The 12,665-nt window shown below is 57.8% G+C and overlaps 1 protein-coding gene across 1 annotated transcript in view; it reads right to left on the bottom strand.

The window, feature by feature from the left end:
• Positions 1-12,665, bottom strand: part of LRP1 (low density lipoprotein receptor-related protein 1) — an 83,276-nt gene that overhangs the window by 25,269 nt on the left and 45,342 nt on the right. Inside the window, exons 23-42 of the mRNA XM_008579666.1 lie at positions 11,463-11,708; positions 11,052-11,249; positions 9,808-10,012; positions 9,461-9,625; positions 8,587-8,831; positions 8,193-8,324; positions 7,652-7,879; positions 7,254-7,428; positions 7,072-7,166; positions 6,703-6,852; positions 6,382-6,522; positions 5,884-6,018; positions 4,124-4,255; positions 3,727-3,861; positions 3,406-3,535; positions 3,170-3,296; positions 2,655-2,806; positions 2,439-2,563; positions 1,722-2,099; positions 163-352 (exon numbers count right to left, since the gene is read on the bottom strand). Coding sequence (XP_008577888.1) covers positions 163-352; positions 1,722-2,099; positions 2,439-2,563; positions 2,655-2,806; positions 3,170-3,296; positions 3,406-3,535; positions 3,727-3,861; positions 4,124-4,255; positions 5,884-6,018; positions 6,382-6,522; positions 6,703-6,852; positions 7,072-7,166; positions 7,254-7,428; positions 7,652-7,879; positions 8,193-8,324; positions 8,587-8,831; positions 9,461-9,625; positions 9,808-10,012; positions 11,052-11,249; positions 11,463-11,708 — 3,484 coding nt within the window. The remainder of the gene's footprint in view (positions 1-162; positions 353-1,721; positions 2,100-2,438; positions 2,564-2,654; positions 2,807-3,169; positions 3,297-3,405; positions 3,536-3,726; positions 3,862-4,123; positions 4,256-5,883; positions 6,019-6,381; positions 6,523-6,702; positions 6,853-7,071; positions 7,167-7,253; positions 7,429-7,651; positions 7,880-8,192; positions 8,325-8,586; positions 8,832-9,460; positions 9,626-9,807; positions 10,013-11,051; positions 11,250-11,462; positions 11,709-12,665) is intronic.

Raw genomic sequence — 12,665 nt, forward strand, 5'->3', positions numbered from 1 at the left:
GTCACAGATGAGGAAACTGAAGCTCACAGCAAGGAAGGGTGAGCTCGGGTTAGAGACAACCTCTCCAGCTCCTGCTCCTGCATCCACACCTGGCTTTACTTGGGGCAGTTTCTGCCACCCCTGTGGCCCATCTCCCTCCACTACCTAAGCCCGGCAGCTCACTTCTGGCACTCGTCCAGCACGAAGGCTCGCGGGTGGTCGTCTCCAGACATGGTGATGACTGTCTCACGCTCGAAGGCCCCTGGGCGGGTCTGGTCCACTGTGTGGCGGGTGATGGTGGACGTTGTGTAGCTTGTCCAGTAGAGCGTGTCCCAGCCACGGTGATAGGCCAGGCCTTCCACAGAGCCTACATCTGTGAAGAGACAGGTGCAGCCAAGGGTTGGGAGGGGGCCGGAGAGGTGCCCGGGCAGGAGCTAACGGGGGCAGCCTGGGGCACCCACTGCCTGGCTGGAAGGGGACATGTTGGGTGTGGGACACAGCAGAGAGGGCTTGGGGCACAAGGTCTGCCCTTCAGCACCCGCAACCCCTCCACTCTGTTAACTACCAAAATTGTCCATGGCCCACCTCCCTAACCCTTCTTCCTATGTCTCCCCACTCTGGCCAGTTTGGCTTCATGTTGTGATCACCCTTTTCTGGAGCTGGAGTTCTGTCAAGTTGAATGCAAGGTGAATTTCAGTAAATCAAATCTTACTTGGGCTGTCCTCGGAGGTTACTACTTAAAAAGACTCTGAAACAGATTGTCTTGTTGAGGAGGCATCTTCAACTCAGGTTAAAGAGCCAAGTGCTCAGTGAGGGAGACAGAGCTGAACAGTAGTGTAAGAGAAAAGACTCAGGGGTTTTAGTGGCTTCAAGCCTCATGAGGATGTGGGTGCCACATGGTGATGCTGTGTTGTAGTCTGAACAACTACCCAAAGGGAGGGACAGTTCTGCCACTCTCTCCTGATTGAGCTATGATGTACAGTATCAAGTTTAGCTTTGGATGCTACATATTTAGACAGACATATGGACTGGACGAGTGGAGCAGAAAATGTCCCAGTGGAGGCTGAAGGACAGTCAGTGTTCTTTTCACTGCTATATCCTCAGCACCTAGCTCAGTGCCTGGCAGGTGCTTATAGATCAGATGAATGGATAAAAGAACAGATGAATGTGTTGGAGGACCTGGAGGTATCCAGCCTGAAGGAGAGAAAATGCAGTGGGACAAAATAGCAGTTTTCAAAGAGCTGGAAAGCTGTCCTACTATTCTAACTCTGCAACTACTCTTTACGGAGCACGGGCTTCGTCTCCTGTGCTGAGCTAAGCTTCCACATGCGCCATCTCAGGGATCTTGTCTCGCTACACAGACAAGAAAGCTCAAGGTTGGCAAGAGCAGGAAACTTGCCCGAGTTACTGAAGTCCTAAGTGACCAGAGCGGAGCCCTCACCTGTCTCCGTAGCCTGTGCTTGTGAATGGCGGGCTCCACAGAGGAGACCTTTGGCTTATTCTCTGCAGCCCTGGAGGCAGAACCTCCGGGGGGGGGGGTAGAGGGGCCCACTCTTACTCCAAATGAGGAGAAACTCTCCAGTAACTACAATGGGTGCAGTGTGATTCGGCTGGCCGTTTGTCAGGGATGCCACAGCAGGTGGATTCAGATCAGGGTAGGGGTGGACTGGCTGATGCCTGAGAGTGTGTGCTGCCCCCCTTTGCCCCCCCTACTTCCTGGGAGACCCAGGTACTGGGCTCACTCTCCACAATGGTGGTCCTCCCTGAGCCATCGTCATTGATCTGTTGGATGTTCCCAAAGTGGATGTCGCTGAAGAAGATGCGATTGGGGGTGCCTGGGGAGGTGCCCGCTCGGTAGTCAAAGGCCAGAGCGATGACGTTCTTCATGTGCTCAGGGTCCTCAAAGGGCTGCACGGGCGCGTTGAGGTTGCGCTCATCTGACAGGTGGATGCTCTTGAGGATGGTGCGCTCGGAGTAGAGCAGGTAGCCGGCGTACTCGCGGCAAGACACCCCATCTTCAGCCAGCATCCCATGTGCGCAGGCGCAAGTCCGCTGCCCACTGCCGCGGTACAGGCACAGCTGCTGGCACCCGCCATTGGCCACTGCACACACATTAGTGCCTGGGGGGAGACGGGGAGTGTACAGAGGGCAGGGCCTGCCTTGGGGAAAGACTCACCGTGCGTGTGTCATCTGGGCCCTGGTGGAAGCTCTGGTTGGCGTCCTGCTCTACTTCAGTATCTCCAGCTCAGATGATCCTCCAGGCCCCAGCACCCAACACCCAGATCAACTCTACAGTTCCTCAACCTCTCCTCACCATCCCTAGGTCTCTTGGGCCATTAGAAAGTGCCCTGTGTGTCGAATTTCTCACCTGGTCCCTCTCACTCTGGGTTCCCTGGGGAGGGGACTCCCAGGCCAGGGTGGCCTCTTGCCTCTTCCCCAGCCCAGAGCCCCAGCCTCACCTTTCTGTCGGTCCCGGTTGAAGACTTTGATGTCTTTAAGCTGGACGCCGATGCCAGTTCGCAGGGGCACAGAGTCGGTGGCATTCTCTTTGCTCCCGCGCTTGATGGAGCCGTTGGCATGAGTTCTGGGGGAAGCAAGGGCATAAGTTGGGCGTCGATGGAGCCAGGAGGGAGAAAACAGATGGAGGCAGACAAGGCCAGCACAGAGGCCCTCACCTGTCACTCCAGTAGATGAAATCCTCAAACACGGACACTGAAAACATGTCCATGTTGTTGCTGGACAGAACCACCTCACGATTCTCGCCCGTCTCCAGGTCGATGCGCTCAATCTTGTCTGTCCGTGCGTCGCACCAGTACAGCTTCCCATCCTGCAGGCCAGAGGCACCCACCTCACCTCCAGGGCCACACCATCTGCCGGCCCCCACCCCGGGCAGCAGGAGTATGTGGGCCAGTGTGGGGCCCTCAGCTCAGCTGTTCCCTGCTCGCTCCTACCTCCTCTGTGTCCTCCTGCCCTCGGACCTGCTGACATGCCAACCTCTAGGTGTTGCTTACTCCCCACTTCGGGTGACACTCCAACCATCATGTGGGTCTGGGCCAGAAGACCCCATGATTCCCCTGCTCTCCATGTCTTCCCACTAAATGGGGGCTCATCACAAGGAGACTCGAAGAGCAGCAGGACACAGGGTAGGGGAATCTAGCCATCGGTCCCAGGGCCAAGTCTGCATCCAAACCTGATAGTCCACCGAGATGCCGTTGGGCCAGCTGATGCTGACATTAACCAGCACCACTCGGTCCGTGCCATCCAGTCGAGACCGCTCGATACGTGGATATTGACCCCACTCAGTCCAGAACAAGTATCTGTGGGGTGGAGGGGGAAGTGGAGTGTCAGTCCCCAGACTATGGAGGAGACAGGGCCTCATCAGTGTGGACTGTGGCCAGACCCGAGCCAGCCTGTCCAGCTCCTCACCCCTTCTCCGGGTGGACAGTGATGGCCCGGGGCTTGTCGAGACCCTGCGAGATGACCACGTAGCGGAAAGAGCCATTGAGCCGGGCGACCTCAATGACATCAAAGCCTTGGTCCGTCCAGTAGATGTTGCCTGAGGAGGGAGTTGTTGGAGCTCAGGAGACTGTGGGGACAGATGTACCGGGTCCCCGCCGAGCCCCCAGATATCCCTGCAACTCCCCCATCTGCTCCTGCCTACCCCTTCTTCTGAGATCCCATGTTCCCCCAACAGTCCTCTGCCTCACCTTCAGCTCCTCGAGCCCCACAAGCCCACAAACTGCTCACCTGCAATCCAGTCCACAGCTATGCCCTCCACACGGCCAATGCCATTGGTCACCACATCCTCGCGCCACGTCTGGTCCCGCTTGGCCCGGCTGATGGTGCTGAGGCCCATGTCCACCCAGTAAATGGTGTCATTTTCTGAAGGTGGAGGAGTGGACATGTGGATACCCAACAAGACAGGGCAAGGTGGGGGTCAAGATCATGCATGGGGGCCAGAACAGAGGTGGGCGAGTGCTGGAGATGCCAGGGGCTTGGAAGGGCAGAGAGACTGAGCAGGGGGCAGCTGTGATGGGTGCCTCCCCTCAAGCCAGTTCAGCCAGCCTCTCACTAGCCCCTCAGAGCATGCCATCCCCAAAGCTCCTGGGTCACATCCCACTCCCCGCTGCCACCAATGGCTTACCAGCATGGAAGTCAATGCCAACAGCCAGTGAGGTCCCCGACACTGGCACCAGGGCATCTGACTTGTCATTGGGATCCAAGGGGATTCCCCGGATTCCCTCGTGCACAGAATAGAGGAGAAAGGAGCCCACACCTGAAATACAAGGACACTTCAGGCATAGGCCTCGCTGACATTCCTTTAAGCGTGGCTCCTGTCACCCTCACTCTTTGATATCTGCCCCCAACTATCACCCCTACCCCCAACACACACCCACACCCTGGCCTGAGGCCTGGAGGCTGGGCAGGGAGGAAGCTCACCTGGCTGGTAGTAGGCAAGGGAAGAGGGCAGTTCTGGGGACTACCTGCAGGACCTCTAGACACCACTAGAGGGCAGCAGAGCCTCAGGTTCCTCTCCCTGCGTTCTCCCTGAGCCTCACCCACTACAACGCTGCACCCCCGAGTCCCTTAGGCAGCAGATTCAGGGAGGTTCAGACAAGACAGGCAGGACTGGATGACTCCAAAATCTAGGCTTCCAGTTCAGCGCTCAGCCTGACCTTAGTTTCCTCTTTGCCCTCCCTCCATCTGGTCTATTCCACATCCTCTCCAACACCAATCTCTCCAGCACCTTGCTCCTTAGCCAATCTCATCCCCAGTTTTGCCATTTCTTACTATCCGTGCATCCCAGAATCCTCCCTTGCCTTTATCCCTTTGATATAGCATGTTCCAAAATGAATCCCCAAAGGGGCCCTGGTTGCTCAGCCTCCGTGAAAAAAAAGAATGAATGGTCAAGTGAGTTTGGGAAAACCCCAAACACTAGAGTCCTCTCTTGAAACATTCTCAGTGTACATGAGCATATTCAAGGGTCTGAGAAGTTCTGCTGTAAAAAACTTTTAAACTTTGGTCAACCCAGCATTTCTTTCTGTAACATCTACCCACATCAAAGAGGGAGGTTCCTAGGAGTGCACTTTGGGATATGCTGTCCCGGGGCAAGCTCGTAAATCAGCTAGCAAGCTCTTGTGAAATGTCTCTGGAGTTTCTTTCCTTCTCTCCAACCCAGCTGCTAAGCGCAGCCCAGGTCCCATCTCCTCACACTCAGATTACTTCTAATAGCCTCCTAACTGGTCTAACTGCCTCGGTTTCCCCCTCCCCCTTTCCCCCCTTGTGGCTCTCTGCCGCAAGGTTAATCTTCCCCAAACACCACTTTCCAGGCACTCCTGGCTGAGAATTTACAGGAGCCCCACCCTACCCCACAGCCTTATCACCAGGCCTTCCCCATTCCCTGCCCCCCATTCCTGTCCTGGGGCCTCAGGGCCCTGCACACACACCCCTATCCCTGGGCCTTGGCTCCAGCTATTCCCCTTGCCTTGTCCCTTCTCCAGCTATTCCCCTTGCCTTGTCCCTTCTCCTTTGAGTCACCTATCCAAATCCTCCTCATCCTATAAAACTCAGCTCATAGCACAACTCTTCCCTGAAGCTGGCCCTGATCTGCCTGTTGACATCTGTTTCTCCAAAACTCTACTGCAGGACTGAACAGTCAGGGCCACTTCACAGTCCAGTTTCCCCTACATTTTCTAGTTAAGGCTTCAGGGCACAAGGACAGGGGCTTCTGTCCCCTGAATTCACCACAGCACCCAGCACAGTGGGGGCTGACCAACCATCCAACCCAGAAGCCACTTGATAATCCATGAAGAATGCAGTCTTGTCCCCAAGGTGGGGCCGTAGGGTAGGAGGGTTTGGGGCTGGAGACCTGGGCCAGGGTGGGAGGAAAGGCCAGGCACTGACCCTCGCAGGCCTGCTGGCCACTCCGGAGGCTGTAGCCAGCCGTGCACATGCAGGAGCGGGTTGTCTCTGATGTAGGCAGGCAAAGCTGGGAGCAGTCACCGTTGTTGCTGCTGCAGGGGTTGGTGCCCTCATGGTCTGGGGACAGGTGGGAGGCAGAGAGAAAGGGTTAGGCAGCCTCCTTGGGACCTCAGAGTCAGGTATGACTTGCTCAGGGTGAAGGTGGTCACTGCCTTCACCCTGGACCTGGTGGGGGTCACCACCCAACCCAATTCACAGGTCTCCTGTCCTCCCGGGTCCCTGGGAGCCTATAGGCTGCCTCTGGGAAAAAGAAAAAGAAGCCCTTTCAGGTGAAGTGGAGCCAAGCCACTTCCATTCTCACTCACTCCCTTGCCCCCCTGTTCTTGCAGCCTACTCCTGGCCACAGCTCTGAACCTCCCTGACCCCCAGCCTGGTGGCCTTTGAATCCCCAAGGCCCCCGCCTTTGCCCCCACTGCCTACCCAACTGGATGCTCTCATCGTAGACCTTCATGTGCATCACCAGGGTGGTGCTGTTCCGCAGGACCACGGACCCTGAGCCGTCAGCCTTGTTACACGTGCCCATCTTCTCTGACACCTGATCTGCCCACCACAGCTTGTCCCCTGGGGCAGCAGGAAGGGATAAGACCCTTAGGAAGGGATGAGACCCTTGGGAAGGCCCCCCTCCCAGCTCTCCTGAAGGGCCTGTGGACCCTCAGGCATCAGGGTGGAAGGCTGCCCTCAGTCCAGCCCCCTTCTCCCATCCAGTTTGGCCTGGCCCTTACCCCACCCAGCAGCCCTCACCCATGATGGCCAGGGCGGTGGCCTTGCCCAGCTGACTCCGCATGGCATAGATTATCTCCAACCCACTCCCATCCAGGTTGCAGCGGTTGATGGTGTGGTTCCTGGAGCTGATCCAGTAGAGTTTGCTTTCAGGGAAGTCAATAGCCAGGCCTGGAAGAGATGGGTGTTGCTATTGGGGAACCTGGCACAGGGCCAGGGATCCAGGGATGGGGACAGAGTATCGTGAGGCGGCATTTGGTTTTGGGGGGAGTGTGGTGAGGACAGGCACTAAGCTGCGGGCTCAGGGAGGCCAAGTGGTAACTGAGGGACCCCGTGAGTATCTCCCAGTTGAGGAATTAGGGTAGGGCCACAAGCAGGGCGAGTTCGTACCTACAGGGCCCTTCTGACCACTAAAGAGCAGAGTGCGATTGCTGCCGTCCATGTTGGCCATACTGATATTGTCACCATCGGTCCAGTAGAGCTTCCTGGGAAGGGTTCCGAGTGGGGAGGGTCAGAGTCCCCTTCCTCCCAGCCCCACAGCCCACACTCCCCAGCCCAGGCCCTGGACCAACCCACGCAGCGGGTGGACGACCAGGCCGTGGGGCTGCTCCAGGCCCTGCACCACCGCGTTCTTGAAGGAGCCATCCAGCCGAGCCACGTTGATCTGCTTCTTGTTGGTGTCATAGCTTGTCCAGAACAGGTTGCGAGATACCCAGTCCACAGCCAGCCCATGGGCATTTGGCAAGTCTGGGGACATAAGTAGGGAGCTGGTGGTTGGGTGTTTGCAGGGCACAGGTCTGGAGGAGAGCCAGCATGGTTTCTGGGAATAGGGATCAGGAAACCAGGTTTGGAGCACAGAGAGGACAGGATTGGGAGAAGGAACACCAGGACCAAAGGGGCAAAGCAGTTGGGGCTGGGGACCAGGGTTGGGAGCAAGGGCTAGGTGGGGGGGTCCAGGGCCAGGACAAACCTGCAGAGACAACTGTCTCCACGCCTGTGCCATTGATGAAGGCCCGCTTGATGGCCTGCGTCCGCACGTCAGACCAGTACACGCGCTGCTCACGGGCATCATAGTCCAGCACCGTGACATTGTCAATGTCGGGCACCGTGAAGGAGATGATGTAGTTATAGTAGGGGGCATCCAGGTCCACTCCCCGGATCTCCATCTGACGTGCGTACAGCAGGAACTTCTTAAACTCTGTGGGGCGTGGGGCCAGTCACTGAGGGCAGTCCCTGTCCCCTGCTTCCCACCCGCTCAGGTTAGGGTCCTTCCTCCTTCTGGTTCCTTCTGCTTGCTGCTGGCCCTTGGCTGGGGAGGCACCTGTGGGGACCGGGTGTGGCTTCCCTGACAGAGTTGAAGCTTCTTTTTACAGTGGCTGTCTCTGGGCCTCTCCTCTCAGGACCCTCCGAACTGGGACTCTACCTTCACTTACACCCGGGAGCCTGGGCGCCCAAAACATTCCCCTGCAGCCTCAGTTTACCACTGGCTCTTGAGGGAGAGGCCTCCCTACCGTAGCAGGTGGTGTTGTCCTTGTGCAGCTTCATGAGGTGGGGGCAGGCGCAGGAGACGGTCCGGTTGTAGTTGATGAGGCACAGGTGAGAGCAGGGGCCTCGGCCCCCATTGGCCTCACAGGGATTGGGCGCTGGGGCAGGGGAGGGAGAAGACCGTCTTGTGACTTGTTGGTCCCTACCTGGCCTTTCTCACCTGGGCCACCCCCTCCTCACCCACTCTCATCCTCCCTATTCCAGCATCCTCTGCTGCTAGATGGCTCCTCTGTCAACAGGTGGGCCCATCCTGCCATCCCACCACGGATCCCTCCTATTCTCACCGCCCCTCCTCTCTTAAAGCTTCTAAGTAGGCTGCTGGCTCCTTGCCGGCTGCAGGCGAGGCCCCAGGCCCCTTACCCATGGGCTGCCGGGAGGGGTGGTACACCTGCAGGTCGAAGGGCTGGGTGTTGGTCCTCTGTACCACGGTGACATTGTGGCCAGTCCACTTGTTGGCCTTGGCCAGCGTGTTTGTTCGCCAGTCAGTCCAGTACACCTCCCCTCCATACAGTGTCACTGCAAACGGGTGCGACAGGAACTCGTGTCCCCGGAGCACTTCCATGTGGCCAGAGCCGTCGTAACGGGCCGAGTAAATGGCATCTGACCTGAGAGCATGGTCAGGGCAGAGTGAGGATCTGGGGTCTCAGCCCTCGCGGACCCTACCCAGGGCGCCCACCTTCCCATGGCCGGGCCCACAGCTCTCCCTGCTGAGCCCACCGGAGCATTCCTCCCCAGCTCTGCCAGCCAGAGCAGACAGAAGGGCTGTGGGGCAAGAACCCCACAGGTCTAGGTTCCAGCTCTCAGGCCCTGATTCCCACGCCCCCCGAGGGAGTCTCCTGCCCCACTTCTCCTGGGGCTGCTGTTGCCACATGGGGCTGTGCAGAAGATAGAAAAAGGCACCAAATCTGGGCCAGCCAATTAGAAAGCCTCCCCTTCCTCTGGGCAGACAACCCCCAGCAGAGGGCACAGATTTGTGAATAGAGAGGAAGGTACAACTCGGATAACCACAGGAGACAGCCCTGCTTCCGCCTCTCCTACCAGCCCCTCCTCCTGGGCCCCAGCCTGTCTCCCCCTTCAATCCTTCCGCTGTGCTCAGTCCTCTGCCACCCTGTTTCTGATCCTAGATGTCCTGGGCCCTCTCACCACTCTCGTCATTGTGGGTCCTGGGACCCCTTCCCCCTCTGTCCTGGATGCTGCTGACATGGGCCTCCCCAGGTGTGGTGGAGGGGCTGACCTGGCATCGATCCAGAGGATGCGCTTCTCTAGGTAGTCCACTGTGAGCCCATTGGGCCAGCCCCCAGAGCCTGTCTCCCGGTGGACAGTGCGGCGGCCCGCCCCACTCATGGAGGCTGCCTCGATGCGGGGCAGGCTGGCATCCCAGTCTGTCCAAAACAGGATCCTGGGGAGCGGGGAGGGGGTTAGGAGGGCCAAAGTCAGGGGCCTAGAGAAGGGGCTTTGGTAGGATCCTAGGTAAAGTGTGGGCGGGGGGAGAATATCGCTGAGCAGACAGGTGTTCCTTCCCAGGCTGAATGGGACTTCAGGAAGACCATGGGGCCAGAGAGGGCTGGGCAGGGTCCTCACCCATCCCGGGGATCCAGCGCGATCGCCCTTGGGTGCTCAATGTCCCCGGCCAGAAGGGTGGTCCGGAGGGTCCCATCCAGCTTGGCCACCTCAATCTGGTCTAGGTTGCTCTCCACCCAGTAGATGTTGCCTGCAATCCAGTCTACAGCCAGGCCCTCAGGTGTGGCCAGGCCATACTGAATCACCACCTCAAAACTGGTCAGGGCTGTGGAAGAGAGGGTTGCAGGAGGTTGAGAGTCTCCTGCGGTGGGGCAGGGTGGTGTGAGTGTGCAGAATCCTAGCAGCCCTCAATGACCATCCTCAACCCTGACACTTCTGCCAATACCTCTGATGGGCCCAGGTTCAAAGTGGGGTTCTCAACATCTCCACCGTCCTCATCCAGGCCCCTGTCCCATCAGGAGGTCAAGTGGGAGAGGAGAAGCCTGGAGGGGCAGGGTTGGGGGCAGCTACCTTCTGCATGCAGCTCTCTGAAGGGTTAACCTATGGAAGGAGGTCAGAGCAAAGGGTAGTCTTTGGGGGACAGACCTGGACTCAATATGAGGACAGAACTTTCTAGAAGTCACTCCACAGAATGTCTTGAAGATTCTTCCATGCTAATATGTATATACGCACCTCATTGTTTTAGAAACTGACTACTATCACAGTTAACTACCCCTTGTTGATGGACGTTTGAGATGGTTTCAGGTCTTCTTGATTATAAACAATACAAACTCCTCTCGTAAAATGTGCCTCTTTCAAGTCTTTGCTCAGATGTCACCTTCTCAGGGGACTTTCCTTGACCACACAGTTTAGAACACCCTGCTTTGATCACTGCTGTGTCCCCATTGTCTAGTATGTACAGCAGGTACTCTACACTGTGTGTAGACTAAAGGAAGGACGTCTGCGATGGGTCAGGCTACCTTGGGACAGAAGGCAGGGTTCAGGTCACTCCACCCCTAAAGGGCTTTTTCCCTTTCAAGCCTACAATCCTAGGATTTGGGGAGCTGAGCTCCAGGCCGTTCCAAGGAAAGGCTGATCATTTTGTTAATTATCAGGCTGGCAGCTCTGCTGACGATAATTACGGGGCATCAGGCACTGAGACCCACAGCAAAATCTAACCCAATTAACAGGAGTGTGGGGGATGGGAGAGCTAAGGCATCTGCTTTGGGGCCACCTGGATCCAGGCCTGTGGCCTTGAGTGCCTGAGCGCTCCTTCTGTGTGCACCTCGCCCTAGCATCAGTCCCAGGCATGGCCAGGCGGTCACCTCCGTTATCCAGCAGCTTCCCGCGGTAGATCTTGTCTTCCACCACGTCAGTCCAGTAGAGGGCGCTCTGGCTGAGGTGGAAGTCCAGGGCGATGGTGTTGCGCAGGCCGGGCACCAGGACACTGTAGTCTCCTTTGTGAAGGTCGATGCGCCGGATCTCATGGCGGTTGGAAAAGATAATGAATGGCTTGAAGGGGTCTGGGGTGGAGAGGACACGAGAGGGTCGGCAAGGGGCTTGCTGCCTCTGTGCCACCTTGTCCAGGTGCAGGCAGGGTCTCTGTTGGCCCTGGCATTGGGAGCCCGGATGGAGACCTCAGCCTTGGCATTTGTCCACCCAAGCCCAGCCGCTGCAGCTCAGGGGCCTGCCCCGGCCTGCCTGGCCTACTCGGCCACCGCTCACCCATGTCTCACCCAGGCTGCGGCAGCTCTCGCCATCGGGCTCCAGGACCCAGCCCTCGTAGCAGGAGCACTTCACGCTGAACTTGTTTTGGTCGCACTTCTGGCTGCACTTGAGGTGCTTGGCACAGTAGCTCTGGATCTGGCAGGTGTGGTTGTCGAGACCCAGCTCCATGCCCAGAGGGCACGAACACACAATGCCTTCACCAGGTGCCACAGAGCAGTTGTGGCTGCAGCCACCGTTATTCAGAGAGCACTGGTCTGGGGGGGGGGGGGGCGGTGGTGGACAGGCCCAGGGTCAGAATCTGGGAGGAGGCAGGACCATGGCCTTGCATCCCAGACCAAGCCCTGGCGCCCTGCCCATGGTCTCCTTCTCTATTCCTGCCAAGCCCCTGCCCCAATGCTTCCCAGGACCCCTCAGGACCAGGGTTGATTCCCCAGCACCCACTACTTGGGACCCCCCCTCCCCTTTCCCCCAAGGAGCACCCCCCATGCTCTCTTTCTGGTCTCTACTTCCCTGCCCCTTGTTGGGCCCATGGTTGGTCCCCCAGCTTTTTGCCCCCTTCCTGGGAGAGTCCTGACTTGGGTGTGGTTTGGGGTGGGGTGTGGCAGAAAATGGCCTGCCCCTGGGTCCTCTGACACACCCTGGAATCTGCCAGCCTGACTGGCAGCCTGTCAGCAGCTGTCCTGGCCTGTCCCAGTGGCCTTATCTCCCACTCCTCTCTTTGCAAGGAACCGGGTGCTCTGCCTGGCTCAGAGGACAAGATAAGGCTGCTCTGCTCCTCATCCCCAAGTCACACCAGGGGGCCCTCCCTGACCCCTGGACTCCCCCAACCTTGTTTCTTTTGATCTTGAAATGCACACCCTCCTCCCCCAACCTTCTTACTCACGCTGCTAGTTATGCCCGTCCTTGGGAACCCAGTTAAATTCCCACCTCCTCTGGGAAGTCTGCTCTGACCACCAACATTCAATCCTGGTGCCTTCATCTGGCAAGCCGCGCCTCACTGCTCTGTGGCGTGGGTGTGGGTGAGGGGTCTGTGAGTGCAGAAAGGGGGCGCTGCAGTGCCTCTGCAGAGCTGTAGCTGTGTGACCTTGGACCAGCTATTTAAGCTCTCTGTGGCTCAGTTTTTTCATCCACAAAATAGAGGTGATAATAGTACCTGCCTTGCAGGGCTGCTTCGCTATATTAAATGCTATAATGGACTAGTGTGGCAGGAT

This window comes from Galeopterus variegatus, unplaced genomic scaffold, assembly GCF_000696425.1.
Source record: "Galeopterus variegatus unplaced genomic scaffold, G_variegatus-3.0.2 Scaffold1936, whole genome shotgun sequence".
NCBI lineage: Eukaryota > Metazoa > Chordata > Mammalia > Dermoptera > Cynocephalidae > Galeopterus > Galeopterus variegatus.